Source organism: Eutrigla gurnardus, assembly GCF_963514095.1.
Source record: "Eutrigla gurnardus genome assembly, chromosome: 7".
Taxonomy (NCBI): Eukaryota; Metazoa; Chordata; class Actinopteri; order Perciformes; family Triglidae; genus Eutrigla; species Eutrigla gurnardus.
In genome coordinates this window covers 7,302,581-7,330,094 of record NC_139921.1, presented here as the reverse complement: position 1 = coordinate 7,330,094, position 27,514 = coordinate 7,302,581, and the positions used below count along the sequence as shown (strand labels likewise).

At 43.2% G+C, this 27,514-nt stretch overlaps 1 protein-coding gene across 4 annotated transcripts in view; it reads left to right on the top strand.

Annotated features, from left to right (window-relative positions):
* Positions 1-27,514, top strand: part of LOC311016342 (uncharacterized protein) — a 404,261-nt gene that overhangs the window by 88,536 nt on the left and 288,211 nt on the right. For all 4 annotated transcript variants that reach the window (XR_014597473.1, XM_084013971.1, XM_084013972.1 and 1 more), the window contains exons 9-12: positions 5,529-5,702; positions 8,938-9,111; positions 12,289-12,462; positions 14,196-14,369. Coding sequence is in view for 3 of the 4 variants with exons in the window: in XM_084013971.1 (XP_083870097.1) it covers positions 5,529-5,702; positions 8,938-9,111; positions 12,289-12,462; positions 14,196-14,369 (696 nt within the window). In the remaining variant the exon portion in view is untranslated. The remainder of the gene's footprint in view (positions 1-5,528; positions 5,703-8,937; positions 9,112-12,288; positions 12,463-14,195; positions 14,370-27,514) is intronic.

Here is a 27,514-nt window from a genome sequence, read left to right as displayed (position 1 = left end):
AGCGGCAAATTGAGGTGATACAAGAGGCTCTTTATTTCTAGACTGACTCACTGAGCTTTGCAGCTGCATTTCAAAGGGTTATATCCTTCCAGTTCTGTTTGTCTTGTACTTTTACTTCTTTTGGCTTCATCAGGTGCACCTGATTGATTTTGTCACCAATAGTTCTGATTTAATCATGAAAGAAGCTCATGAAGTCACTACTACTGAGGACTATAGGAATACATGGCTCTAACACATGGCTTGTTCATAGACTGTAAAAGGGTCTGTAGGATCCACTAACTGGGTTCCTTTGTTGTTTATCCAGGAACCGCTGGTCCAGTGAACCAACGTAAACTCAAGTCTAACCTCAAGAAGAAGTTCCAGTGTTTGTTTGAGGGCATCAATAAAGCAGGAAACCCAACCCTCCTGAATCAGGTCTACACGGAGCTCCACGTCACAGAGGGAGGGACTGCAGAGGTCAATGACCAACATGAGGTCAGACATATTGAAACGGCATCCAGGAAACCAGACAGACCAGAAACAACCATCAGACAAGAAGACATCTTTAAAGGCTCACCTGGAAGGGATGAACCAATCAGAACAGTGATGACAAAGGGAGTGGCTGGCATCGGGAAAACAGTGTTAACACAGAAGTTCACTCTGGACTGGGCTGAAGACAAAGCCAACCAGGACATACAGTTCACATTTCCATTCACTTTCAGAGAGCTGAACCTGCTGAAAGAGAAGAAGTTCAGCTTGGTGGAACTCGTTCATCACTTCTTCCCTGGAACCAAAGAAGCAGGAATCTGCAGGTTTGAAGAGTTCCAGGTTGTGTTCATCTTTGACGGTCTGGACGAGTGTCGACTTCCTCTGGACTTCCACAACAATGAGATCCTGACTGATGTTACAGAGTCCACCTCAGTCCAAGTGCTGCTGACAAACCTCATCAGGGGGAAACTGCTTCCCTCTGCTCGCCTCTGGATAACCACAAGACCTGCAGCAGCCAATCAGATCCCTCCTGGGTGTGTTGACATGGTGACAGAGGTCAGAGGGTTCACTGACCCACAGAAGGAGGACTACTTCAGGAAGAGGTTCAGAGAGGAGCAGGCTAACAGGATCATCGCCCACATCAAGACCTCACGAAGCCTTCACATCATGTGCCACATCCCGGTCTTCTGCTGGATCACTGCTTCAGTTCTGGAAGACGTGTTGAAGACCAGGGAGGGAGGGGAGCTGCCCAAGACCCTGACCGACATGTACATCAACTTCCTGGTGGTTCAGTCCAAACTGAAGAATGTCAAGTATGATGGAGGTGCTGAGACGGATCAACACTTGAGTCCACAGAGCAGGGAGATGATTATGTCTCTAGGAAAACTGGCTTTTGAGCAGCTGCAGAAAGGAAACCTGATCTTCTATGAATCAGACCTGAAAGAGTGTGGCATCGATATCAAAGCAGCCTCAGTGTACTCAGGAGTTTCACACAGGTCTTCAGAGAGGAGAGAGGACTGTACCAGGACCAGGTGTTCTGCTTCGTCCATCTGAGTGTTCAGGAGTTTCTGGCTGCTCTTCATGTCCATCTGACCTTCGTCAACTCTGGTGTCAATCTGATGGCAGAAGAACAAACAACCTCCTGGTGGTCTAAAGTCTCCAGACACAAACCTAAACTAACACATCTGCACCAGAGAGCTGTGGACAAGGCTTTACAGAGTCCAAACGGACACCTGGACCTGTTCCTCCGTTTCCTTCTGGGTCTGTCACTAGAGACCAATCAGAAACACCTACGAGGTCTGCTGACACAGACAGGAAGTAGCTCACAGACCAATCAGGAAGCAGTCCAGTACATCAAGGGGAAGGTTGATGAAGATCTGTCTCCAGAGAGAAGCATCAATCTGTTCCACTGTCTGAATGAACTGAATGATCGTTCTCTGGTGGAGGAGATCCAACAGTATCTGACTTCAGGACGTCTCTCCTACAATAAACTGTCTCCTGGTCAGTGGTCAGCTCTGGTCTTCATCTTACTGTCATCAGATAAACATCTGGATGTGTTTGACCTGAAGGAATACTCTGCTTCAGAGGAGGCTCTTCTGAGGCTGCTGCCGGTGGTCCAAGCCTCCAGCAAAGCTCTGTAAATATAGTTCTTCATTCAGAAAACAACAAACCATCTTGGAAATAAAAGGTTCTATCTGCATTCTGAACAATTTGGTTGGTTTTCCCAACTGCAAAAGTTATATGTGGAACAAGTCCTTTTCATACATAAGATTCAAATATTTTCTTCTTTTTGGGAATGGGTTTAATGCAAACAGGACCTTCCAACCCCACAGCTGCTCAAACAAGAAACAAAGTTTATTTGTCACACAGCATAATTGCATACAAAGTCAATCAAAGACGTGAATAGAAGCCATTTTGCAATGGGCAGCTCAAATGACACAAATAACACAACACATACAAGACAAATTCACGGAAGTCCCACGAACCAAGAACTTGTGTGACGCTTTGTGTGTCAGTGTTGAGATTCTCATTCTGTCGGCTATAATCTCAGACAGGACGGCGTTTGGTTTCCCGGCTTCATATGCTAATGCTAGCCAGATAATGCTAGCTTCCTATATATTCCTAATGTTGCCATACTAATCATAGGTAGGGTTGCCAACTTTGTCACTATGAAATAAGGGACAAAACGTGGCCTGCAGTAGGAATGCGAGTATGGTTTTGTGTGAATATACAGAGTATTGTTTTAAGGCATTTGTTATAATAATAGCAGTTTTGCAGAGGAATAAAATAGCAGACACTCAGAACGTACACCCTCTGTGTACACAAACAGTGGTGGGGAATAAATGCTTCACATTCTTATTCACTCAAACTATACACAAGTTGAAAAGCAAAACATTTAAACAAAAATAGAGGAACAGTGGGCTTACCTCTGCTCACCAACTCTACTTTTTCCATGGATATTTTTGGCTGCTCTTGACGGATTCAAGAAGTCTTTTGTCCTTTTGTGCAGCCAGAGAAAAGTCCTTACATGACAAGTCACAGTTCACAGATATTTGAAGTTCATTTTTGATCAGCTCTGTGCTGCATCTGTTTCTTGAGTCTGACCATTTAATGGTCATCAGAGAGAAAATCCTCTCTACAAAGGCATTTGAGCCTGGCACGCTGAGGACAAATGAGACAATCCTGAACATGTTGATCAAGTTGGCTTTCCCTAGGTTTTGGAAAACTGCAACCCACTTCTCACTGGTAGATTTTGTGGTATCCTGTGTGGCTTTCTTTATTTCCTCCCTGCTAGCACAAAACTCTTCATAGAGTTGGTCCATACTCACTGTCTCTGTCATTTTGAGGGCAACCACCACCTGCTCCAGGTCAGTGAAGGAGAGCTCCTCCTGTAGGCCGATCGGTTTCAGTTTCATCATCACATTTTCTGATGAGAAATCAAACCATTTGTCAATGTATGCAATGACAGAGTCATAGAACTTCAGAAAGTCCTTCTGCTGCTGTGATCTCTGTGCTGGCAGTTGTTTGTCCATCAGCTGCTTGGTCTGGTATCCAAAAAAGCTGTCTTCTTTCTGCTGAAGCATCTTCGCTTTGGATTTTCCCACCTCCCCGTACACTTCTGTGATGCAGAGCTTTGTTTCCTCCAGCTTTTTAACGAGTGTGTCAAAAACACACCCCACGTTGTGGAAAAAGCACAGATAAATCTCAGTAGCTGCAGTTTTTTCTTCATCCTCAAAAATCCTCCTCAGAAACACAGGACAGGTCTCCCCAAGGGACCTGAAGTATGAGGTGAGAGCTGGCCAGCTCTGCAGGAGACGATCAACAGCTGGATGGAGAGACAACATGACGCAGAATTTCACGCCACTCAATGTCAACAAAAACAAAAAATGCACGCAGTTCCTCTCTTCTGGAAGCAGATACTGAGAAGTGGCTGTAGATCTTTAAAACCAGTGACTCAATATCCACTGACAGCCGATCACAGGCGTGCTTGCAGGTGTTATGAGCTATGTGAGCCGGGCAGTTAGCTTTCAAAATGCGACTGTTGTCACTGCTCAATAACTGGTAAACAGAGTGGTGTTTTCCGAAGTTTACATTGGCATTATCTGCCGCATAGGCCGTGATGTGTTTTATATCCAGTTCATACTTTTTCAGGCAGTTCATCAGAGCTTGATGAATACCATTTGCCGTTTCATCACTATCTTCATAAAAGTCAAGTAGCTTGCACCGCACTCCATCAGACACAGAAAAATATCTCACGCACACTGGAAACATTTTTCTATTTCCCTTGTTTGAGGCATCGGAGGCAACCGAGTAAAACACAGGCTCACCTTCAGTCGGGGATAGATCATTCAGGATATCCTGTACAGTCTTTGGTCCTAATACACTCATTGTGATCATCTCAGCTTTCGTTCTTCCGAGGTGCATCTTCTTCACAACATTTGAGTCATGAAACAATGCTCCGTTTAGCTTAACGAGGCAGTCGGCGCTGTTGTAGCTAAGTCCATGTTTGACAGTGTGATAGACGTACGAGGCTTCACTTGCCGCTATTTTGTCCATTTCCACAGTAGCCGCCCCGAAGAATGCACCGATATTGCTTGCACCTTTAGCGAGTGTGGCCTTCTTGTGCATTTCTGTGGAAGCATGTTGGGACAAGTCATTCTCACCTCCATGGCCAACTGAAAATTCCCGGCGACATAAAGTACAGAAGGCTTTCGTTGAGTCCCCGCTGACGGGCTTAACCCACGTCTTTGTAGCTTCCCATAGTTTGTTGTAGCTGCACAGTCTTTTCTTTTTTGCAGGTTTATCCATTGTAGTTCAATCTGTATTCACAGTCGACTCAGCAACGTCACACTGTGATTTTCTCTTGTTTTTTTTTTGAGGAATTGGCGCATTTACTGAACGTATACTGATACGGGAGGTGGGGCTGTGATTGGATGATGACAGGTGTCGTTGATGATCCTCAAGTGTCGTGATCAGCGCTGCTGCAGTTGTATCAGTCAGTGGTCAGATCAGCATAGCAGTCAATAAGCGGGACAAAAGAGGTCACGTACGGGACAAATAAATTAGGCCCAATATATGGGACGTCCCGGCTAATACGGGACGGTCAGCAATCCTAATCATAGGAAGCCAGTGTTAGCTGGCTAGCATGGTAGCTAACAATGAAAGTAAACTTATTAGCAAGACTGAAATAGTCTGGTGTTTGTCCTGCTGTCTTTCACAAGGCTTGATCTTGAGGTTTCTTCTAAGCGTGACATTTCCTCTGCTCCTTGTTGCTGCTGCCACTGAGCAACCACAGCAACATGACAAAGAAGCAGAACCCGATTGGTCTTCCTGTGTGCATTTGACCTGCTGATTGGGTCACAAGTAGAACCTTAGAGAACCAAGGTGGTTTGACTTTGGAAATATAACCTTTTAGTTTCCTAAATAAAACACCTCACATTATGTTACTAAGTTGTCTTAGAATAAGAATATGTGAATAACTTAATTATGATAAAAATGAACCTGAGGTGATGAACAGTTGTTTGTAATTGTTTCATCACTAATTTCTGGTTCCTCTTCAGACTCAGTGGCTGTAACCTCTCAGAGAGAAGCTGTGAAGGTCTGTCCTCAGTTCTCAGCTCCCAGTCCTCCAGTCTAAGAGACCTGGACCTGAGTAACAACAACCTGCAGGATTCAGGAGTGAAGCTGCTGTCTGCTGGCCTGGAGAGTCCAAACTGTCGACTGGAAACTCTCAGGTCAGATTCAACTACTTTGAGAAGTTTACCTGTGAAGCTTTCAATGATGCGTTTACATGCACCAAATATTCAGTTTTTTTATATTCAAGTAATCCTCAAAAGACACATTTGCTACTAATCTGTTTACATGGCTGATGAAGTACTGTTTCTGCTGCTAACGACTCACATTCAAACTCAACATCACACCGCAAGGCGTTACACTAGCTAGCATGCTTATGTCATTGAACATTAGTGCATCAGCGACTCACGTCCAAAATCCGCAGAGATCAACAGTAAATACAATCATCAGTTACAAATATCAACAGGTACCTTTATTTAAGGGTTTTATACAGCGATATGTAACACAATTTGTTCGTTTTTTACCTTCTTCCTCACACAATGGCATCACATCACCGTCCTTTCTGGCTGAAATCTCTCCGTGGTCCACACGCAACAAAACAAAACCCATAATGCACTTTGCGCAGTAACAAATCCCCAGGCTAAATGCTGCCCTCTAGTGACCATATTTAAGAACTGACTGTGGCGAAACATTTACAATCTCCTTCACAGTTTTAACAATTAGAAATGACACAATCAAAATGAATCAACAAATGACATATGAAATAAACTTTACATTTTTCAGGTATTCAACAACCAAAGTCAAAACACAAACATGCCGGGTTTTACCACCCGGTTACACTTACATGACAAGTCACAGTTCACAGATATTTGAAGTTCATTTTTGATCAGCTCTGTGCTGCATCTGTTTCTTGAGTCTGACCATTTAATGGTCATCTGAGAGAAAATCCTCTCTGCAAAGGCATTTGAGCCTGGCACGCTGAGGACAAATGAGACAATCCTGAACATGTTGATCAAGTTGGATTTCCCTAGGTTTTGGAAAACTGCAACCCACTTCTCACTGGTAGATTTTGTGGTATCCTGTGTGGCTTTCTTTATTTCCTCCCTGCTAGCACAAAACTCTTCATAGAGTTGGTCCATACTCACTGTCTCTGTCATTTTGAGGGCAACCACCACCTGCTCCAGGTCAGTGAAGGAGAGCTCCTCCTGTAGGCCGATCGGTTTCAGTTTCATCATCACATTTTCTGATGAGAAATCAAACCATTTGTCAATGTATGCAATGACAGAGTCATAGAACTTCAGAAAGTCCTTCTGCTGCTGTGATCTCTGTGCTGGCAGTTGTTTGTCCATCAGCTGCTTGGTCTGGTATCCAAAAAAGCTGTCTTCTTTCTGCTGAAGCATCTTCGCTTTGAATTTTCCCACCTCCCCGTACACTTCTGTGATGCAGAGCTTTGTTTCCTCCAGCTTTTTAACGAGTGTGTCAAAAACACACCCCACGTTGTGGAAAAAGCACAGATAAATCTCAGTAGCTGCAGTTTTTTCTTCATCCTCAAAAATCCTCCTCAGAAACACAGGACAGGTCTCCCCAAGGGACCTGAAGTATGAGGTGAGAGCTGGCCAGCTCTGCAGGAGACGATCAACAGCTGGATGGAGAGACAACATGACGCAGAATTTCACGCCACTCAATGTCAACAAAAACAAAAAATGCACGCAGTTCCTCTCTTCTGGAAGCAGATACTGAGAAGTGGCTGTAGATCTTTAAAACCAGTGACTCAATATCCACTGAAAGCTGATCATAGGCGTGCTTGCAGGTGTTATGAGCTATGTGAGCCGGGCAGTTAGCTTTCAAAATGCGACTGTTGTCACTGCTCAATAACTGGTAAACGGAGTGGTGTTTTCCGAAGTTTACATTGGCATTATCTGCCGCATAGGCCGTGATGTGTTTTATATCCAGTTCATACTTTTTCAGGCAGTTCATCAGAGCTTGATGAATACCATTTGCCGTTTCATCACTATCTTCATAAAAGTCAAGTAGCTTGCACCGCATTCCATCAGACACAGAAAAATATCTCACGCACACTGGAAACATTTTTCTATTTCCCTTGTTTGAGGCATCGGAGGCAACCGAGTAAAACACAGGCTCACCTTCAGTCGGGGATAGATCATTCAGGATATCCTGTACAGTCTTTGGTCCTAATACATTCATTGTGATCATCTCAGCTTTCGTTCTTCCGAGGTGCATCTTCTTCACAACATTTGAGTCATGAAACAATGCTCCGTTTAGCTTAACGAGGCAGTCGGCGCTGTTGTAGCTAAGTCCATGTTTGACAGTGTGATAGACGTACGAGGCTTCACTTGCCGCTATTTTGTCCGTTTCCACAGTAGCCGCCCCGAAGAATGCACCGATATTGCTTGCACCTTTAGCGAGTGTGGCCTTTCTTGTGCATTTCTGTGGAAGCATGTTGGGACAAGTCATTCTCACCTCCATGGCCAACTGAAAATTCCCGGCGACATAAAGTACAGAAGGCTTTCGTTGAGTCCTCGCTGACGGGCTTAACCCACGTCTTTGTAACTTCCCATAGTTTGTTGTAGCTGCACAGTCTTTTCTTTTTTGCAGGTTTATCCATTGTAGTTCAATCCGTATTCACAGTCGACTCAGCAACGTCACACTGTGATTTTCTCTTGTTTTTTTTTGAGGAATTGGCGCATTTACTGAACGTATACTGATACGGGAGGTGGGGCTGTGATTGGATGATGACAGGTGTCGTTGATGATCCTCAAGTGTCGTGATCAGCGCTGCTGCAGTTGTATCAGTCAGTGGTCAGATCAGCGTAGCAGTCAATAAGCGGGACAAAAGAGGTCACGTACGGGACAAATAAATTAGGCCCAATATATGGGACGTCCCGGCTAATACGGGACAGTTGGCAATCCTAATCATAGGAAGCCAGTGTTAGCTGGCTAGCATGGTAGCTAACAATGAAAGTAAACTTATTAGCAAGACTGAACTAGTCTGGTGTTTGTCCTGCTGTCTTTCACAAGGCTTGATCTTGAGGTTTCTTCTAAGCGTTGCGTTGACGTGACATTTCCTCTGCTCCTTGTTGCTGCTGCCACTGAGCAACCACAGCAACATGACAAAGAAGCAGAACCCGATTGGTCTTCCTGTGTGCATTTGACCTGCTGATTGGCTCACAAGTAGAACCTTAGAGAACCAAGGTGGTTTGACTTTGGAAATAGAACCTTTTAGTTTCCTAAATAAAACACCTCACATAATGTTACTAAGTTGTCATAGAATAAGAATATGTGAATAACTTAATTATGACAAAAATGTCAGTTAGAACCTGAGGTGATGAACAGTTGTTTGTAATTGTTTCATCACTCATTTCTGATTCCTCTTCAGACTCACTGGCTGTAACCTCTCAGAGAGAAGCTGTGAAGGTCTGTCCTCAGTTCTCAGCTCCCAGTCCTCCAGTCTAAGAGACCTGGACCTGAGTAACAACGACCTGCAGGATTCAGGAGTGAAGCTGCTGTCTGCTGGCCTGGAGAGTCCAAACTGTCGACTGGAAACTCTCAGGTCAGATTCAACTACTTCGAGAAGTTTACCTGTGAAGCTTTCAATGATGCGTTTACATGCACCAAATATTCAGTTATTTTATATTTAAGTAATCCTCAAAAGACACATTTGCTACTAATCTGTTTACATGGCTGATGAAGTACTGTTTCTGCTGCTAACGACTCACATTCAAACTCAACATCACACCGCAAGGCGTTACACTAGCTAGCATGCTTATGTCATTGAACATTAGTGCATCGGCGACTCACGTCCAAAATCCGCAGAGATCAACAGTAAATACAATCATCAGTTACAAATATCAACAGGTACCTTTATTTAAGGGTTTTATACAGCGATATGTAACACAATTTGTTCGTTTTTTACCTTCTTCCTCACACAATGGCATCACATCACCGTCCTTTCTGGCTGAAATCTCTCCGTGGTCCACACGCAACAAAACAAAACCCATAATGCACTTTGCGCAGTAACAAATCCCCAGGCTAAATGCTGCCCTCTAGTGACCATATTTAAGAACTGACTGTGGCGAAACATTTACAATCTCCTTCACAGTTTTAACAATTAGAAATGACACAATCAAAATAAATCAACAAATGACATATGAAATAAACTTGACATTTTTCAGGTATTCAACAACCAAAGTGAAAACACAAACATGCCGGGTTTTACCACCCGGTTACACTTACATGACAAGTCACAGTTCACAGATATTTGAAGTTCATTTTTGATCAGCTCTGTGCTGCATCTGTTTCTTGAGTCTGACCATTTAATGGTCATCAGAGAGAAAATCCTCTCTACAAAGGCATTTGAGCCTGGCACGCTGAGGACAAATGAGACAATCCTGAACATGTTGATCAAGTTGGCTTTCCCTAGGTTTTGGAAAACTGCAACCCACTTCTCACTGGTAGATTTTGTGGTATCCTGTGTGGCTTTCTTTATTTCCTCCCTGCTAGCACAAAACTCTTCATAGAGTTGGTCCATACTCACTGTCTCTGTCATTTTGAGGGCAACCACCACCTGCTCCAGGTCAGTGAAGGAGAGCTCCTCCTGTAGGCCGATCGGTTTCAGTTTCATCATCACATTTTCTGATGAGAAATCAAACCATTTGTCAATGTATGCAATGACAGAGTCATAGAACTTCAGAAAGTCCTTCTGCTGCTGTGATCTCTGTGCTGGCAGTTGTTTGTCCATCAGCTGCTTGGTCTGGTATCCAAAAAAGCTGTCTTCTTTCTGCTGAAGCATCTTCGCTTTGAATTTTCCCACCTCCCCGTACACTTCTGTGATGCAGAGCTTTGTTTCCTCCAGCTTTTTAACGAGTGTGTCAAAAACACACCCCACGTTGTGGAAAAAGCACAGATAAATCTCAGTAGCTGCAGTTTTTTCTTCATCCTCAAAAATCCTCCTCAGAAACACAGGACAGGTCTCCCCAAGGGACCTGAAGTATGAGGTGAGAGCTGGCCAGCTCTGCAGGAGACGATCAACAGCTGGATGGAGAGACAGCCATCGCGTGCAAACATGACGCAGAATTTCACGCCCTCAATGTCAACAAAAACAAAAAATGCACGCTGTTCCTCTATATCCACTGACAGCTGATCACAGGCGTGCTTGCAGGTGTTATGAGCTATGTGAGCCGGGCAGTCAGCTTTCAAAATGCGACTGTTGTCACTGCTCAATAACTGGTAAACGGAGTGGTGTTTTCCGAAGTTTACATTGGCATTATCTGCCGCATAGGCCGTGATGTGTTTTATATCCAGTTCATACTTTTTCAGGCAGTTCATCAGAGCTTGATGAATACCATTTGCCGTTTCATCACTATCTTCATAAAAGTCAAGTAGCTTGCACCGCACTCCATCAGACACAGAAAAATATCTCACGCACACTGGAAACATTTTTCTATTTCCCTTGTTTGAGGCATTGGAGGCAACCGAGTAAAACACAGGCTCACCTTCAGTCGGGGATAGATCATTCAGGATATCCTGTACAGTCTTTGGTCCTAATACATTCATTGTGATCATCTCAGCTTTCGTTCTTCCGAGGTGCATCTTCTTCACAACATTTGAGTCATGAAACAATGCTCCGTTTAGCTTAACGAGGCAGTCGGCACTGTTGTAGCTAAGTCCATGTTTGACAGTGTGATAGACGTACGAGGCTTCACTTGCCGCTATTTTGTCCATTTCCACAGTAGCCGCCCCGAAGAATGCACCGATATTGCTTGCACCTTTAGCGAGTGTGGCCTTCTTGTGCATTTCTGTGGAAGCATGTTGGGACAAGTCATTCTCACCTCCATGGCCAACTGAAAATTCCCGGCGACATAAAGTACAGAAGGCTTTCGTTGAGTCCCCGCTGACGGGCTTAACCCACGTCTTTGTAGCTTCCCATAGTTTGTTGTAGCTGCACAGTCTTTTCTTTTTTGCAGGTTTATCCATTGTAGTTCAATTCGTATTCACAGTCGACTCAGCAACGTCACACTGTGATTTTCTCTTGTTTTTTTTTTAGGAATTGGCGCATTTACTGAACGTATACTGATACGGGAGGTGGGGCTGTGATTGGATGATGACAGGTGTCGTTGATGATCCTCAAGTGTCGTGATCAGCGCTGCTGCAGTTGTATCAGTCAGTGGTCAGATCAGCTTAGCAGTCAATGAGCGGGACAAAAGAGGTCACGTACGGGACAAAGAAATTAGGCCCAATATAGACGTCCCGGCTAATACGGGACAGTTGGCAATCCTAATCATAGGAAGCCAGTGTTAGCTGGCTAGCATGGTAGCTAACAATGAAAGTAAACTTATTAGCAAGACTGAACTAGTCTGGTGTTTGTCCTGCTGTCTTTCACAAGGCTTGATCTTGAGGTTTCTTCTAAGCGTGACATTTCCTCTGCTCCTTGTTGCTGCTGCCACTGAGCAACCACAGCAACATGACAAAGAAGCAGAACCCGATTGGTCTTCCTGTGTGCATTTGACCTGCTGATTGGCTCACAAGTAGAACCTTAGAGAACCAACGGGGTTTGACTTTGGAAATATAACCTTTTTGTTTCCTAAATAAAACACCTCACATAATGTTACTAAGTTGTCTTAGAATAAGAATATGTGAATAACTTAATTATGACAAAAATGAACCTGAGGTGATGAACAGTTGTTTGTAATTGTTTCATCACTACCGGTAATTTCTGGTTCCTCTTCAGACTCAGTGGCTGTAACCTCTCAGAGAGAAGCTGTGAAGGTCTGTCCTCAGTTCTCAGCTCCCAGTCCTCCAGTCTAAGAGACCTGGACCTGAGTACCAACGACCTGCAGGATTCAGGAGTGAAGCTGCTGTCTGCTGGCCTGGAGAGTCCAAACTGTCGACTGGAAACTCTCAGGTCAGATTCAACTACTTTGAGAAGTTTACCTATGAAGCTTTCAATGATGCGTTTACATGCACCAAATATTCAGTTATTTATATTCAAGTAATCCTCGAAAGACATGTTTGCTACTATGGCTGATGAAATACTGTTTCTGCTGCTAACGACTTTCCAGCACAAGAACAAAACAAAACAAAACTTGTCAAAACCAAACCTCTTACTTATCTTTTCCCCGCCGTTCAATGTTTTAATAGTTTTATAAATCCACCTGGTGTTTATAAATGCTGTTGCAAACGTCAGTCTACGTTTGTGAAGTCACTCCATGAACATGTGAGCCTGAACTACAACACCAGACTGTCTCTGCTGTCAAGGTGGAGCCAGTTTGAACCACTTTCTATACAGTTGAGTTTATTGAGTTTTATATGAAATGAACTAATATTCTTGTCACGGTGGCTGAAGCAGCAGGGAGGACCCACATGCAGACTCAAAGCTATGCAGATGCAATGAAGACGTATTATCATGGAAACACCCCCTAGTGGCCAGCAGAGAGAATGCAGCTTTAAGGACCTTCAGGCTTGACTTCACTTTTCTGAACCAGAGGTTGATGCCTGATTGGAATATCAACTCTGACAACTGAACATGAACCAACCAGACATTTTGATGCTGCTGACAGTTTTAATTCAAAGTTTAAAGCTTCTAACTCGTCTGCACGGTGGAGACAAAACACCATTTTAACACCAACATGTGCACACATTTATGATGACAATGACTGTAAAAGGCTCTATAGCAAGGGTCACTAAGAGGTGGAGCTTGGCCCAGATCCACCCAGACCCCGTCCTACTTGGACCCAGACCCATAACTGATAGATCATTGAGAATTATTAAATGATGACGGAGCGTTTCCATTTTACTGCTGCAGCGTTACCATCACTACACTGGTTCAGATGGTTGGAGGCTAAATCACCTCACTGGTTGCTACTCACAAACACTAAATTACCCAGTAATGCAACGGGGTGAAACGTTAACTCCAAACTTAATCAAATCTGGGCAAACTGGTGTTTCTGTGAGTGACGTTTCTATGGTGACAACTGACGAGACTCACTGACAGCTGACAGATGGATCAGAGAGTGGAGGTGATAAACGTCAGTCAGGTCGGTGAAATCTAGAGTCGATAGATAAGTTCACACGGCTGCTCTCAAAGAGGAACGCTGACAGTGAGAACAGAGCTTTGAATCAAGACAGACTCTTTTCTTCCAACTGGCAGTTGAACACCTGAATGCCTCATATGTTCTGAGACTCTTAAGAAGCACATTTTCAAAGCTGTGTTTTGTATTTTACTGTTATTATCAGAGTACTTGTTATTCATAATTCCTCCAGTTCAATATGAAAACTATAACATTGTTGAAATGTTATTGAATTACAGCCTTTTTTCTTTGCTAGATGGTTTAAATTCAATACCAGATCTTTGTTGGCACACCAGGTCTGAAGACAGACCACATAGACTGTTTCAACTGTTGTTTCTTCTCTTTTCTAACGCTTCAATTTCTCTCTCAATCATTTCAGCTCGTCTCTTTTCTTTCTTTTAACTTCCTCCTCTGTCCATCTCTGTCCATCACTCAGCCACGCTTATCCCACCCAGTACAACATCAACACAGCAAAAGACAAATATCACTTTTTCTCATTTTAAAAAGTGGACAATTGGACATAAGTCTATGTAATGTCCCCAGAAGTGACAGTAGTGTGTGTCTTCAGTCTGTCAGGTTGTCTGATCACAGAGGACGGCTGTTCTTCTCTGGCCTCAGCTCTGGACTCCAACCCCTCCTATCTGAGACAGCTGGACATGAGCTACAATCATCCAGGAGACTCAGGAGTCAAGTTGCTGGCTGCTGGACTGGAGGGTCCACACTGGAGACTGGACACTCTCAGGTGAGGACAGATGGACAGACATCAGACTGGACTCTCAGGTGAGGACAGATGAACAGACATCAGACTGGACTCTCAGGTGAGGTCAGATGGACAGACATCAGAATGGACACTCAGGTGAGGACAGGTGGACAGACACCAGACTGGACACTCAGGTGAGGACAGATGGACAGACACCAGACTGGACACTCAGGTGAGGACAGATGGACAGACATCTGACTAGAAACTCAGGTGAGGACAGATGGACAGACATCAGACTGGACTCTCATGTGAGGACAGATGCACAGACATCAGACTGGAGACTCAGGTGAGGATACATGGACAGACATCAGACTGGACACTCAGGTGAGGACAGATGGACAACAGCTCCAGACTGTGTCTCCGTCTCTGACTGAGGAACTGGGGTTCATGTTTAATGGTGGACCTGATTGAGGTCTTTGAATGTCTTCCTGCAGGGTGGACCATGAGGGACAGCAGAGACTGAGACCTGGTGTCATGAAGTGTGAGTATGTTTTCAGTAACTCAGCTGCTCCAGATTTGAACGTGTTCATGACTGAAATCCGATGATCACGTTTCTATCAGGATGTAGCGTTTGTTTCTTCGTGGCTGTAATGATGTCGTGTTGTGTTCACACCAAACGCCACATTTTCACACTCAATTACAAACAAAGTCAACGCAGAGACACAAACGGACGGCAATTCCTGCCGGACGGCAACGGAGTCGTGTTTGTGTGAGTTTAAATATTTCAACTCAAGAGATAAAGCGTCTTAGCTTTGAGATCGTCCTCCTGTCGTCCCTGAATCCTAAATGGAGGAACCAGATGTTGTCTCCTGGGTCTGTGGTCCCCTAGAGGTCTACAATAGTAGCTCACATTAGTCCAGAGACCAGACCACAGGTCGGTCTGGTTTCAATCTTTAGTAATTTAAGGCCAAACTGTGATATTTTTAGGACCAACGATGTCATTTTGTCGTGTTTTTGTTTTGTCTGTTGATCGTCAGTGATCCAGAACAGACAGTTTGCGTTCTCACTAATCCAACTTTCCTAACGGCTCTACATATATTACACTAATTATACACATATATAGAAACCTGTTCTCCAGGCAGGACCACACGGCCTCCCACAAAGAACACCCCCACTCCACATGGCTGACTGGTCGACACCCACAGCCGCCATCTTGTAACACACTCACACACACACACACACACACACACACACACACACACACACACACACACACACACACACACACTTGTATAGTATTTAGTTAGATAGGCCACTTGGACTTAGTGTATGTTTCTTTGTTCATTGTTAATAAACCCCTTATGAACATACTGCTGTGTTTATTAATGTTGTATAAGAATGAATGATATCAACCTCTTCTCTGTGAAGAATTCACAAATCCTTCAACTGTTTGTACTCATATTCTAATAGTTATTAATTATTGGCATTTGAGTACAAACTCCTTTATATTGAGACTGAGTATTGATATTAATAATGATCTATTAATAACAGAATCTGCTCCTGCTAGTTCCCCAACACTGTGTTTTTCTCTGCGATCCAACAAAACACACACCACTACACACCGGTGCCTATTTATCAATGAAATGTATGACGTGACCCATCACCATCAAGTTACCGCCCCCTTGTGATGTCATATACTAATACCCAAAGTATATTTATTAAGCTTTCAAAACACCCACCAAAAAACACCCAATTGTCTCCAACAATAACCTTTAGCTGCATTGTGTTTGTTCTCTCCATCAGATGTCTGTGAACTGGAACTGGACACAAACACAGTCAGCAGAAAACTCAAACTGGACGACACCAACAGGAAGGTGACATGTGTGTCAGACGACCAGTCATATCCAGATCATCCACACAGATTTGTCTCATGGCCTCAGCTGCTGTGTAGAGACGGTCTGACTGGTCGCTGTTACTGGGAGGTCCAGTGGAGAGGAGTGGTTCGTATATCAGTGAGTTACAGAGGAATCAAGAGGAGAGGAGAAAACTCTGAGTTTGGATGGAATGATCAGTCCTGGAGTCTGTGTTGTTATGATGGTCGTTACTATGTCTATCACAAAAGCAAACAAACACACATCTCCTCCTCCTCCTCCTCCTCCTCCTCTGGTGTGGTAGCAGTGTACTTGGACTGTCCTGCTGGCACTTTGACCTTCTACAGAGTCTCCTCTGACAAACTGATCCACCTCCACACCTTCAACACCACATTCACTGAACCTCTTTATCCTGGGTTTAGAGTCTGGGATGGATCATCAGTGTCTCTGCGTCTCTGAAACTGTTCACAACAAACACAAAGCAAATTTTTCACGTGTTTGATTACATTCAGCGTCGATGCAAAGATGTGAATGAAGAAATAGCAGTTTGTAATCAGTCAGGTTCATTCCTCCTTGTACTTGTTGTAAATGTATTAATGCTTGTGTAAATGTACTTAAATGAATGGAGTATATCGGGATGGCTTTGTCTTTAGACTGAACCTTGTCGTGTTGAGGAACATGCATTAGTGACTGGAGCAAATAGTTGCTGTCCAGTGAAAACCATCAACATGAAACACAGAGCACACACAGATTAGAATAGAAAACATAATGTATTTAACATATTACAAATAAAAAACATATTAAACTGTTTCTTCATTGTTGGAGAAAATGCTCCTGCTAAATCCACTAAGGAATTATAAACTATGATGATGCTGCAGCTGTGATTTTCCATTCATCAACGCTTTATAACGCTTGCTCTTGGGTGATGTTGGGACTTTGAACATCATGAGGGTGTTCTAGTCCTGCTGTATGTGAAAACATGTCCTGACATAACTTTTGTTATGATATGGAACAATAAATAAAATTGCATTTAAAAGAGAATAAACTGTTCTTGAACTGATATTTTAGCAAAAGTTTAATTAAACTATATTTTAAAACCAGTGTGATGATCTGAAAGATGCCTCGTCATGAAAATGCAAACAAGGCTGATGTCTGTTTCATTTCCCCGAGTACAGTCCGATACTATTGTATATTGAATGTGGAGATTAGTCCCATTATTATCACTATATTGTGTTATTGAATCCGGCGTCACCAACAGGCTTGGAAGAAGAGAGGCGTCCGCTGGCTGCATCTCGGCTCTGGGCAACTCCGACACTGCAGACGCAAATAAAGGTCGGAGGTGTTTTGCCACTATTTTATCGTCTGCTTCACCTCGGCCTGGACGCAGTGAGTAACGCATAATATTCTCCAAAAGGAAATTGATTAAGATCAAGATGAGAGAATGTGTGGATTCAAATTAAACGACTGAAATAATAAAAAGACAAAGCTCTGTGTAATAAGGAAGTTGCATGAGAACATGTTCAAATAAAATAAAACTGCAAGCTCTGTCGTGACGGGCCCTCGCTCATATGCGGTCATGGAGTGCCTGCGGTCACATGGCAGTGTCGTGGACGCCTACCCCTGCTGGGCCGCCTCTTGTGGTGGGTTTAGACACAAGTGATCGTCATTCAAAGCCATGTATAAAGTCATTCGCAGGTGTGGAAAGTTTCATGACTGTTGATCTGGTGTTAAACAGTGACAGAGGTCACATCTTCTCCATGCCTTCCTGACATCTCTCTGAGTCCCCTTAGTGTTTCTCCTCCCCCTCCCCCACTATTTACAATGACAGCGCTGATACGCAGATGGTTAAAAAACATTTTTTGCCCACTTCCTGTTGACTTTAGGCAGTGGGTCCAAGAGGCTTTTTTGTACATCTTGTGATGTCACGAGAGGCTGTGTCCTGGAGAGGAGCTATATTCCCCACAGATGGCTTCAATCTCTGACTGCTATGGCTTCACCTGGTGGGGGAGTTCGGAACTCCACACCAACACGCCAAGACGCCAACACACCTGAGGCTGACACACCTGAGCCCTGCAGTCAATTAGTCCCTAATTGACTGCAGGGCTTTTGAGGGTTGGAGACGCAGGGAGTGCGAGGGTGTGTTGGTGGAGAAAGGCTCGCTGGCTGAATGCTCTGGAGAGGACCAGCCAGACCATGAGTGTGACCTGTGGGGAACATATCATTTGGATTACTTACCTGGAATACTACAAGAGGACGGTTTATTGGGAGGATCTGTACCTAAGTTTGGATTTTCACTGTTGAAGGGCTGAAGAGACATTATTTGACTTTTGATCACTGGAGAGCAGCCGCTACCTTAGTTATAGTTTGAGTTTGAAAACTATTTCTGTTAATTCCCTAAAAACATGATTAAATCCTTGTTTATACCCTAACTTGTGTCCTTGCACTGTTATCCCGCTGAGAGCCGTGTAGACTCTCATGACATCACAATCTCCACATGGGCTATCATGTAAAAAATATATTACTCCTCTTGATCATGTCATGTCTATAATCATGTAACTATTTGATAATCATGTAATCATCCTCTTGATCGTGTAAACTTATTCACATTGTATTACTTAATATGCATTTTTATAATCTTGTTTAGGATAAATGATTTCATGTAATTTTTTTTTTTTTTTTTTTTTTTTAACAAACACTGTACTGTTGTGCTTGATTTTATGTGGACCCCAGGAAGAATAGTCTGCATCATTATGTAGACTAATGGGGATCCAAAGAATACAATAAACAATAGGAAAAAATATTGTGTGTGTGCGCCCAACCTAATGGGGGGGGGGGGTCACATTTCATGTCGCCATTAGGTGGCGCTCTGACTATGAGTCAATATTGCAGTGCAGACGTGTTCAGGACGGGACTACTCAAGTATGAATATTTTGGAGCAGAAACGCTGAAGTTATAACAGCTTTGATGCTTTTGGCGAAGGTTCAAAATAGTAGCACAGTCATGGCATCACCCTGGCCACACCCCTAAATATTCTGGACATCTTTGGATAACTTTTTGTCCTTAAGGCCTTTCCAACCATATATCCAATGTTGGTATTAATCGGATCAACGGTTAGTTCAAGTACAACCCCTGTGAATGGCCAAAAATGGACATAGGCTTCAAGTTTCGTGATGATTGGCCCAAAGGTTATGTTGTCGGCGCTCGGGCCCTAACAAGCCAACTTATCCTGATGCAAGATCAGCTTTTTTAATCCCCCGGTGGTGGGTCGTGCACATAACACGCCATGAAAACGTAATTTCTGATCCGGCTTGCCTCCTCTCCCCGTTTAGATGGAGGTTGACTCGCCTTGTTTCTCCTCTGTTACGGTTTTGAGACAACCTTCATTGCTGCTCAGAGGAGGAACGCTGTGGGGAAAAGGAATGATCATCCCGCAATGAAAAGGCAGCATAAAATGAGCTATAGAAATTCTATAGTTATGAAATTAAACCAGAAACAGCATTGACAAAATGTAAAAGTTTATTTACAATGCAATCAGTATTTGTATAGAAGGCACGTGTGGAAGGAAACTTATGTGCTTTAAATAAAAATGCCTGATCTGAGTGCTGTAAATATAAACCTGAACCAATAATCGGTAAGCTACAGTCTGCCACTGTAGATGAGCATCACAGAAAGAAGCATTGAGTATCATAGAGTATAAACAGTATAAACATGATCATATATGTGTTTGTTAGAATAACAGTTTACATTCCTCCTGCAGTCCCTGGGGTTCCAGACCCCATGTAGAGGTACAAAATCAGTCATTAATCTCTTTCTTGTGTCGTTTCAGCTAGTTGCTCTTTGTGGTGATGCATGAAAACTGAACTTTGTCCTTCCCTCCATGCACTAATCCACATTCTATTTTGTTCATATGAGTTTCAATCAGATCAGCATTTTAAGTGAGACCTGAGTTTCAAACTCCTAAATGTTGTTTGTCGATACAGTCGCCATAGAGATGCTGTTACCATAGCGATACAGCAGCTGTGATGACGGAGCAGTTACAAGCTAATGAGACTCTCCTCGTCTGCCTCTGGCTCGGCAGCGTCCACGGCTGGTAGAAGGCTTTCTGCAGGAGGAGCTGGAGGCGGGTCGGTGGGGCAGCTGCGGGCCGGCGGCGGCTGGGTGATGGGCTGGTCGATGGGGTGGTAGACAAAGCAGTAGTCTCCAGGTTGGGAACTGTTCTTAACATTGAGGGCCACCTCTGTAGGAGCCAGGAGATGGTGAACACCGTCCATATACACGCTGAGCATGTAGGAGTCTGGGGGAAACAGAATGATAACGTAATGATGCTATAACAGTAGTCCAGGGGCCCGTTTCACAAAGCAGGTTCAACAAACTCTGAACCTAACCCTGAACTCTGAGTTGAACAACTCTGAGATGGGCAACTCTTGAGTTTTCGGTTTCAGAACAGTGGTTTTGAATTAGTTCAGTCAACTCTGAGTATGTAAACTCTGAGTTACGCGCGTGCCTGCCGACTCTACAAAGCCATCATCAATGGAGCTCCGATACTATGATTCACCATGGCAACCGGGAGAGCGTTATTAGATATTACTGAGTGTTTATGTAGAAAACGAGCTCATCCTGAAAAAGAGGAGCAACGTAACTGCAGCAAAGTAGCGATAGTTGGCGTGGCAGACAATTACTGCCCGATCTAATGTGTATAACTGAATGAAACAGTCTATTGATCTAAAGGTAATAAGTCTTTATTTTTTACCTTGCAGAGAGACACTGTGGTGTAACGGTTAGCAATGCCGCCCACGGTGTAGGGGACAGGTGTTCAACTCCCGTAGTTCACAAAGCAGTTCATTGAATGAATTATCATTTTCATTGGGTGCAATCCCCCCATGCCCAGAAAGAAAGTGGCGTCAGTTGAAAGCAGAAGAATATTGCGCAAATACGTTGACTAAGGCATATGATTTTAATCATATTTCACATATTAAACAGTAAATATAAGCAGGTATGTCAACACAGAAATGTACTTAAACATTTCATAAATCTCCCGTTCGCAAAAACACTAGCTCCGCAAAGAATCTGGTTGCGGGTTATGTCCGCGATATGAAATGTTGAAAATGTCGGAGAATATTGTTTAGATAATATCTAATGTGTTTGGAAGGAAAGGCAATCAAAATCCTCTCCCGACGCAAAGCTGCTAGAATCACTTTTATTTCCATATAGATTAGGTTGACGATGATGAAAGGACGGCACATTTTTTCAGAGTTGGTTCAGATTCCGGAAAAAGGCGGAGACATGTAGGGAGAAACTCAGGGTTCATGGAAGCAAACCTGCTAGTGAGCAGGTTAGGTTCACGGAGTATGTTACCCGGGTAACTGACTCAGATTTATGCTGAACTGGCTTTGTGAAACCGAAAAACCAGAGTTTCCCTCATCTCAGGGTTAACTAACTCAAGGTTTTCACTAAACCTGCTTTGTGAAACGGACCCCTGTACTACGAAGCGAGTTCAACATACCCAGGGTATCTTTAAGAGATCCAGCTTAAGTAACCCTAACAAAGGCAATCGGAGATAAGCGGTCACACGAAGCTGAGGGGTATTCCATCAAACTCGCTAAGCGCAAAGCCGGGCTAATTTCAATAAGCCTCGCTACCTGCAATTAAAAAAATATGAATAAATCGTTTATTTTGTTTAAGACCGACTGGCCATATGATTGTTTAAAGCCCCCACTTGGGTGAGTGGCGATGCACCTGCCCTTGAATGTGGGCATCACAGGTTCACATCCCGGCAAGGACGTTTTGTGTGTGTTTTCTTTTTTTTTTTAATCAGAGAATTAGACCAACATTTTACCTTAACTATAAACCTTACCTATAAATATGTCATACAATTTCCCGAGAACTCAAATATAACTTGCAAAAACATGATAGGCATAAAGATGTTATTATTAATAACATGTTATAGATCCCAATGACAAAGGCATTGCTGCATGCAATTTTCAGCCACATAAATTCCTTTCAGGTGAGTTCATTAATAGGTTAATTGAATGTGTTCATTGAATTGTTGAGATAAATGAGTTGGTCAATGTAGATGCATTTACTAGGCCTATCTAAAAAAAAAAGAAAGAGAGCGAGAGAGAGAGAGAGAGAGAGAGAGAGAGAGAGAGAGAGAGAGAGAGAGAGAGAGAGAGAGAGAGAGAGAGAGATTTCCAGCCAAAGAAAAAAGTTTCACAAAGTTCCATAGACGTGAGTTGAACCTTGGCCGGCCGCATGCAAAGCCGGCACGTTACCTCTACGCTATCCTCACATTCAAGAACTCTTTGTCAGTGTTATATTAGAGCATGCTACTCTTAACAGTACTTCCGTTTTTAATTGCTCGGCAATTCTTGCCCAAGCAGCCTCGCGATTTTATTTATCACTACAGTATTCCCTTTATTGGTTATGATGGGTTTGTACTCCTCATACAGTTCCATCAATAATTTTTGCTCTGGTCTTTTCTGCCATTTTCTCGATGATTCGACATTCACGATTCTGGTCTGGCTTCATATCCCGTGAACGGCGTAACACACGACAACGTTAACCTGGCTTGAATTAGCCTCAACAAGGCGCGGCTGAAATGCGTTAATGGAACGGGTTTAGCCGCAAGTGGAAATTGGCGTTAGTTCTAACCAGGCTTAACCAGGTAAGCGCCGCTTTAATTAGCGAGTTTGGTGGAATACCCCTCTGGTTATCAACTCGTTAAGTCAACCCAGGGTTTACCTGTCCAGCTATGAGCGCGTGCACATGAAAGAGGCGGCGTTTGCAGCATTTGACCAATCACATACATGGATCAGTCTACGGCAGCGGAGCGGCGTATTTCATGTACGAGGAGCGAACCATAATCTTACAGAAATACGAAGAAGTTAAACATATAATACGGGCAAAAAGCAACAGTTTCATCTGCCAAATGCAGGAAGGACAGCTGGCAAAAACTCACCGACTGTGTGAACGCGGAAGTCGTATTAATAGTATTAGTAGTATAATATGACTGCCCCATCAGAAGGACACTAGTAGATCTGACTGATTTGATTATAACAGTAGCTTAGCTGATGACTTAGTGGTTGTGTTGACGCCCCATGTACCGGGGCTGTCTGCAGCGTACCTGTGTTTGAATCCTTGCGGCCGTCTTTTAAATCATGTCGTCACTCTTTCTTTAGTCCCTTTAACTCTTATGATGTCCTTCAGCAATAAAAGGCCGAACACATAACTTTAAATTAATGATTTGTTGCTTGGATGTATTCTTATAACGTGGTTTATGACAATATTAGCCTCATTCTTTCAGCTGCAATCCCGGCGGTATAAAACGGACTTGGGAGCAAATCAAATAAATATAAAAACATAATTCAAAGTGGTAAGTAGGCTGTACGCTGACAAAGAAAAGTCTTTCCCTCCGATGAGAATCTGTATCTCTCATATAAAACATCGTCAGGGACAGAAAAAGGGTTTTGCCGGTCTCTGTACACTCTATAGTTCTCCTACGAGACCCTCTCACGATCCACCGAGCTTCTTTTTTTTATATCCGCGCACCAAGAGAGCTGATTGGTCAGTCGGCGGTGTGTTTCTCCACGTTGATCTCTTATCAGGAACATAACCTGCTCCGGAGCAGGTTAGCTCCACAGCGTAAGTTACCATGGCGATCTACCCCGGTAAGAAGTGAACCAGCGTCGTAGGACGGAAAACCCAGAGTTAACGCTTAAGTTACCTCGCTAAGCACAAATCCTGCTTCGTAGTACAGGGCCCAGTACCAGTAACCTGTCAGCCTGCAGCCAGACATGCTAACATGGATGAACACACACACCACTCCCTGGAAATGAACACACTGGAATGTAAACGTATCACTTTTATCCAGGCATGTTTTAAAGTAGTTGGACTGGCTCTGATGGCTCAGCATCAACTGCAGGAGGAGTGTTTTAGAAACACTCAGGGGTTTACACATCTTTAGTCAAATAATATACGTAAATCCACACATCCATTTGTTAATGAGAAGAAAACCTGCCATCGTCATCCTCTTCAGGCACACAGCGCAGTTCCTCCCATGTTTCCCAGAGACAAACCTCCCAGTCAGCTGGCGGCGCTCTGATGGCGTCCTCCTCCCTGGTCCCCGACTCACCATTCTGAGCCGGGGTCTCGTCCTCAGACCCTCCCTTTCTGATTCCGGCATCGACACCTGTGAGACGGTGGAAACAGTGAAGTTTAAGGTGCACCGGAGGACTGTGGTCCAGTATCTCGTCCGGGTTCAGGACCCTGACACTCTGGTCAGGACTATGATGGCGGCTGTGATCAGCTTGGCTATCGGCTCGCTGCTGCTGCTCTTATGCAGCGGCGTCGCGATCAGACGCCTAAAGGCCAACGGCTCAATCAAATCAGCCGTGGCAACGAAAACAACAACAACAACAACAACAACAATCAGTGTGACGCCGTCGTGTCACTACGACCAGATCACGGAGGGACGCGTGGAGGAAGGGCTGCTTCACTGTGACATCTGTACTCATTCTCCGCTGGTGAAAGGCGGACTAACCCCTCAACTGCTCTCCACTTTGCTTCATTTCTTACAGGAAGAATTAGTTTATGAGACGTTTAGACAAGAAGTCAGCAGCTCTATGACTAAAATGTCTGCGTCTGCGTTGTGTTCCAATAAATAAACCAAGTGGACGTGTCACAGTTTAATCCAGTCGACTACAAAACACTAGAAGAAGTGATGCTGCATCCAAAGACCTCTACCTGTTGATTTGATAGTTTACCAATAAACTTTATGTTTATGATTGTATTGCTTCAGATGTACTGCATTTCGTCAACAGTTCCCTTGTATCTGCCCATGGGCCTTGAAAGCTACAGATGAAGCCTCTCCTAAAAAAGAATTACCTTGATACCTCAGTCCTCAGGCCCTGCAGGTCCAAATCCAATCTGCCCTTTCCAAGTCAATTTATTGAACAGTTTGACTTCCTCAAACAACAACAATTTCAACAATTTGGATTTCGATCGAACCACAGCAAAGAGACCACCTTAATGAGGGGTTGAAATGATATTGGTTTTCGTACAGATTGCAGCAAAATCTTCGTTCTAGTTGTACTGGACTGTAGTGCTGCGTTTGATACAGTAGACCACGACATACTGGTAGGCAGCCTGGGAACATGGGTGGGGCTGTCTGGCACAGTCCTAAACTGGTTTAAATCATACTTTGAGAATCTGGTTACTTCCTGGTGTATGAGATCTGCTACACATCGTCCCGTCGTCTCTCCTACATGTGAACAGTTTGGTAAGTGACAGTTTTTGATATTTCAAACATACAAGAACGCGACAATGTTCAGTCTTCACTGCAATAAATGTACTGAAGCTTCCACCTGAATGCATCAGTAAGAATAATCTAAGCTTATCATGTATTTTAGTACAACACTGGGCTGTGTACTTTAAGTACTGTGGATACTTTAAGTACAATTAGCTAATTACAAGCAGAACTTTTATATTTACTAACAAAGTATTTTTACTGTGAAATACAGTAAATAAAAACATACTACAGAATTACATGTCGCCTAATAAACTGTAAAGAAAAACAAAGATTGTAAATGTTAAAAGAAGTCCGTAAACGAATAAATTCACCCAAGGAGGAGATCAGAGACAGAAGTAAAATCGACGTCAGACTTTAATCTTGGCCAAGAGGAGCAGTTACAATGCAACAACGTTCTGTATGAAGATGCTACAGAGGAAGTGCTCAAATCAGTGTTGTGACTTGAGTCTTTTAAAGGTCCAGGAGATAATGTGTCACTGACAGTTAACCTTTGTGTAGAACCAGACATCCTGACTGCCAGGCCCCTGATAACATTTAAATTCAACGTATGTGATTCAAATTCAGTTTTTAATGCAATAACGGAAGTCGAGCAATTCTAATTCAACTATAAATTATGCAAACTCGTTTCTATGTCGTATACTTCGGCCCTTCGGTTGATGAATGACCAATGAAGATAATAGTTGCATGGTAGTCCTCGATAAGGTCCTCGGCTCTCGTCCCCATGGTACTCGTAGTCCACCTCTCTTCATGTTGATTGGGTGACATGGATCTGCTAGTTAAAAGACAAAGTAAAAAATGTCTTCTTGTCAACAACAGTGAAAAAGACAGTAACTACCCACATTCAGAGTTCTACCTCCCTGGGTCAAAATGTGTCAAACCTGTATGTTATTATTAATAACTTGAGGGTTCAGCACAATGTGCTCTGAATGTCCATTATCTCAAAGTTAAATTTGTAAGTGCATTGATATGTATTTAAAAAAGGAACAGCCAATTTTTAAATGTTCTAACATGACAGTTGCGTTTACGAGTATATATTTAATGTGCGTCTCACCTGGATGAGTCTGGACAGGTGGGTCCTCGTCCTCCGGCCAACAGCTCATCCCTTCTCATTGAACCATGTCTACAGCTCTGGAGAGTGACTGTCCAATCGCTGCATGAATGTTGCCTCCAGATGTTCAGCGTTGCATCTCAGAAACTTCTCATTTATCTGTTAAACACAACAAGGAGAAAACACGGACAAATAAATCCTTTACCTCCGACATTTTCAATTAAATAAAAGGTTCCCTATGTCTAAAAAGCCAGTATGATTTTGGGAAAACACAGAGTAATTTCAAAACGTCTAAAGGGAATTGCCTTAAGTGTTTTGTTTTTTTGAGCTATTGTAAGTGTTTATTAGCAATGCTAGTTGAAGTCAACATGGTCAGTTAGAATGTATCTGAATAAAAAGTCCCTCAAAAAACATTCTAACTATTAAACAACATTGTGTACTATGTCTATTCTTTCTATGTAGTATTTTTTTTTTGTCTCAAGTTAACATTGGTTTTGTTGTTGGTTTGGTTTTCTAAAGCTAACATTGGTTTTGTGGCATAATGTCGACCCAACTGAATGTACAAACAGTTGTGCTGAATGCCAGGAAAAAAAAAATAATTCATGTCCATGTATACAAATGACTAGATTACAATTTCATTTGCTCAGGCCAAAGCAATAAACAAAACAATGTAATTTCCTGACCGGAGTTCGAGCTAATCCCGAAACAAACAAAAACACATGGACAAGGTCTAACTCCCTACGACAGGACAACAATGATAACAGGGATTCATCCCTACTGCTTCATGTTGGACATTAGTCTGAGCTATTTACAATGTGAATAAAATGTTAGCATTGAAGCTAAAGTTATCTATGAAGAAAAGCTCAAGGATTAACACAAGGACTAAATGCGTATTTGAGTCACTTGAAATATTTTAACTGGAGCGGTAACTTTGTGTGTCGCTGTGTCCTGAAAGCCTTTG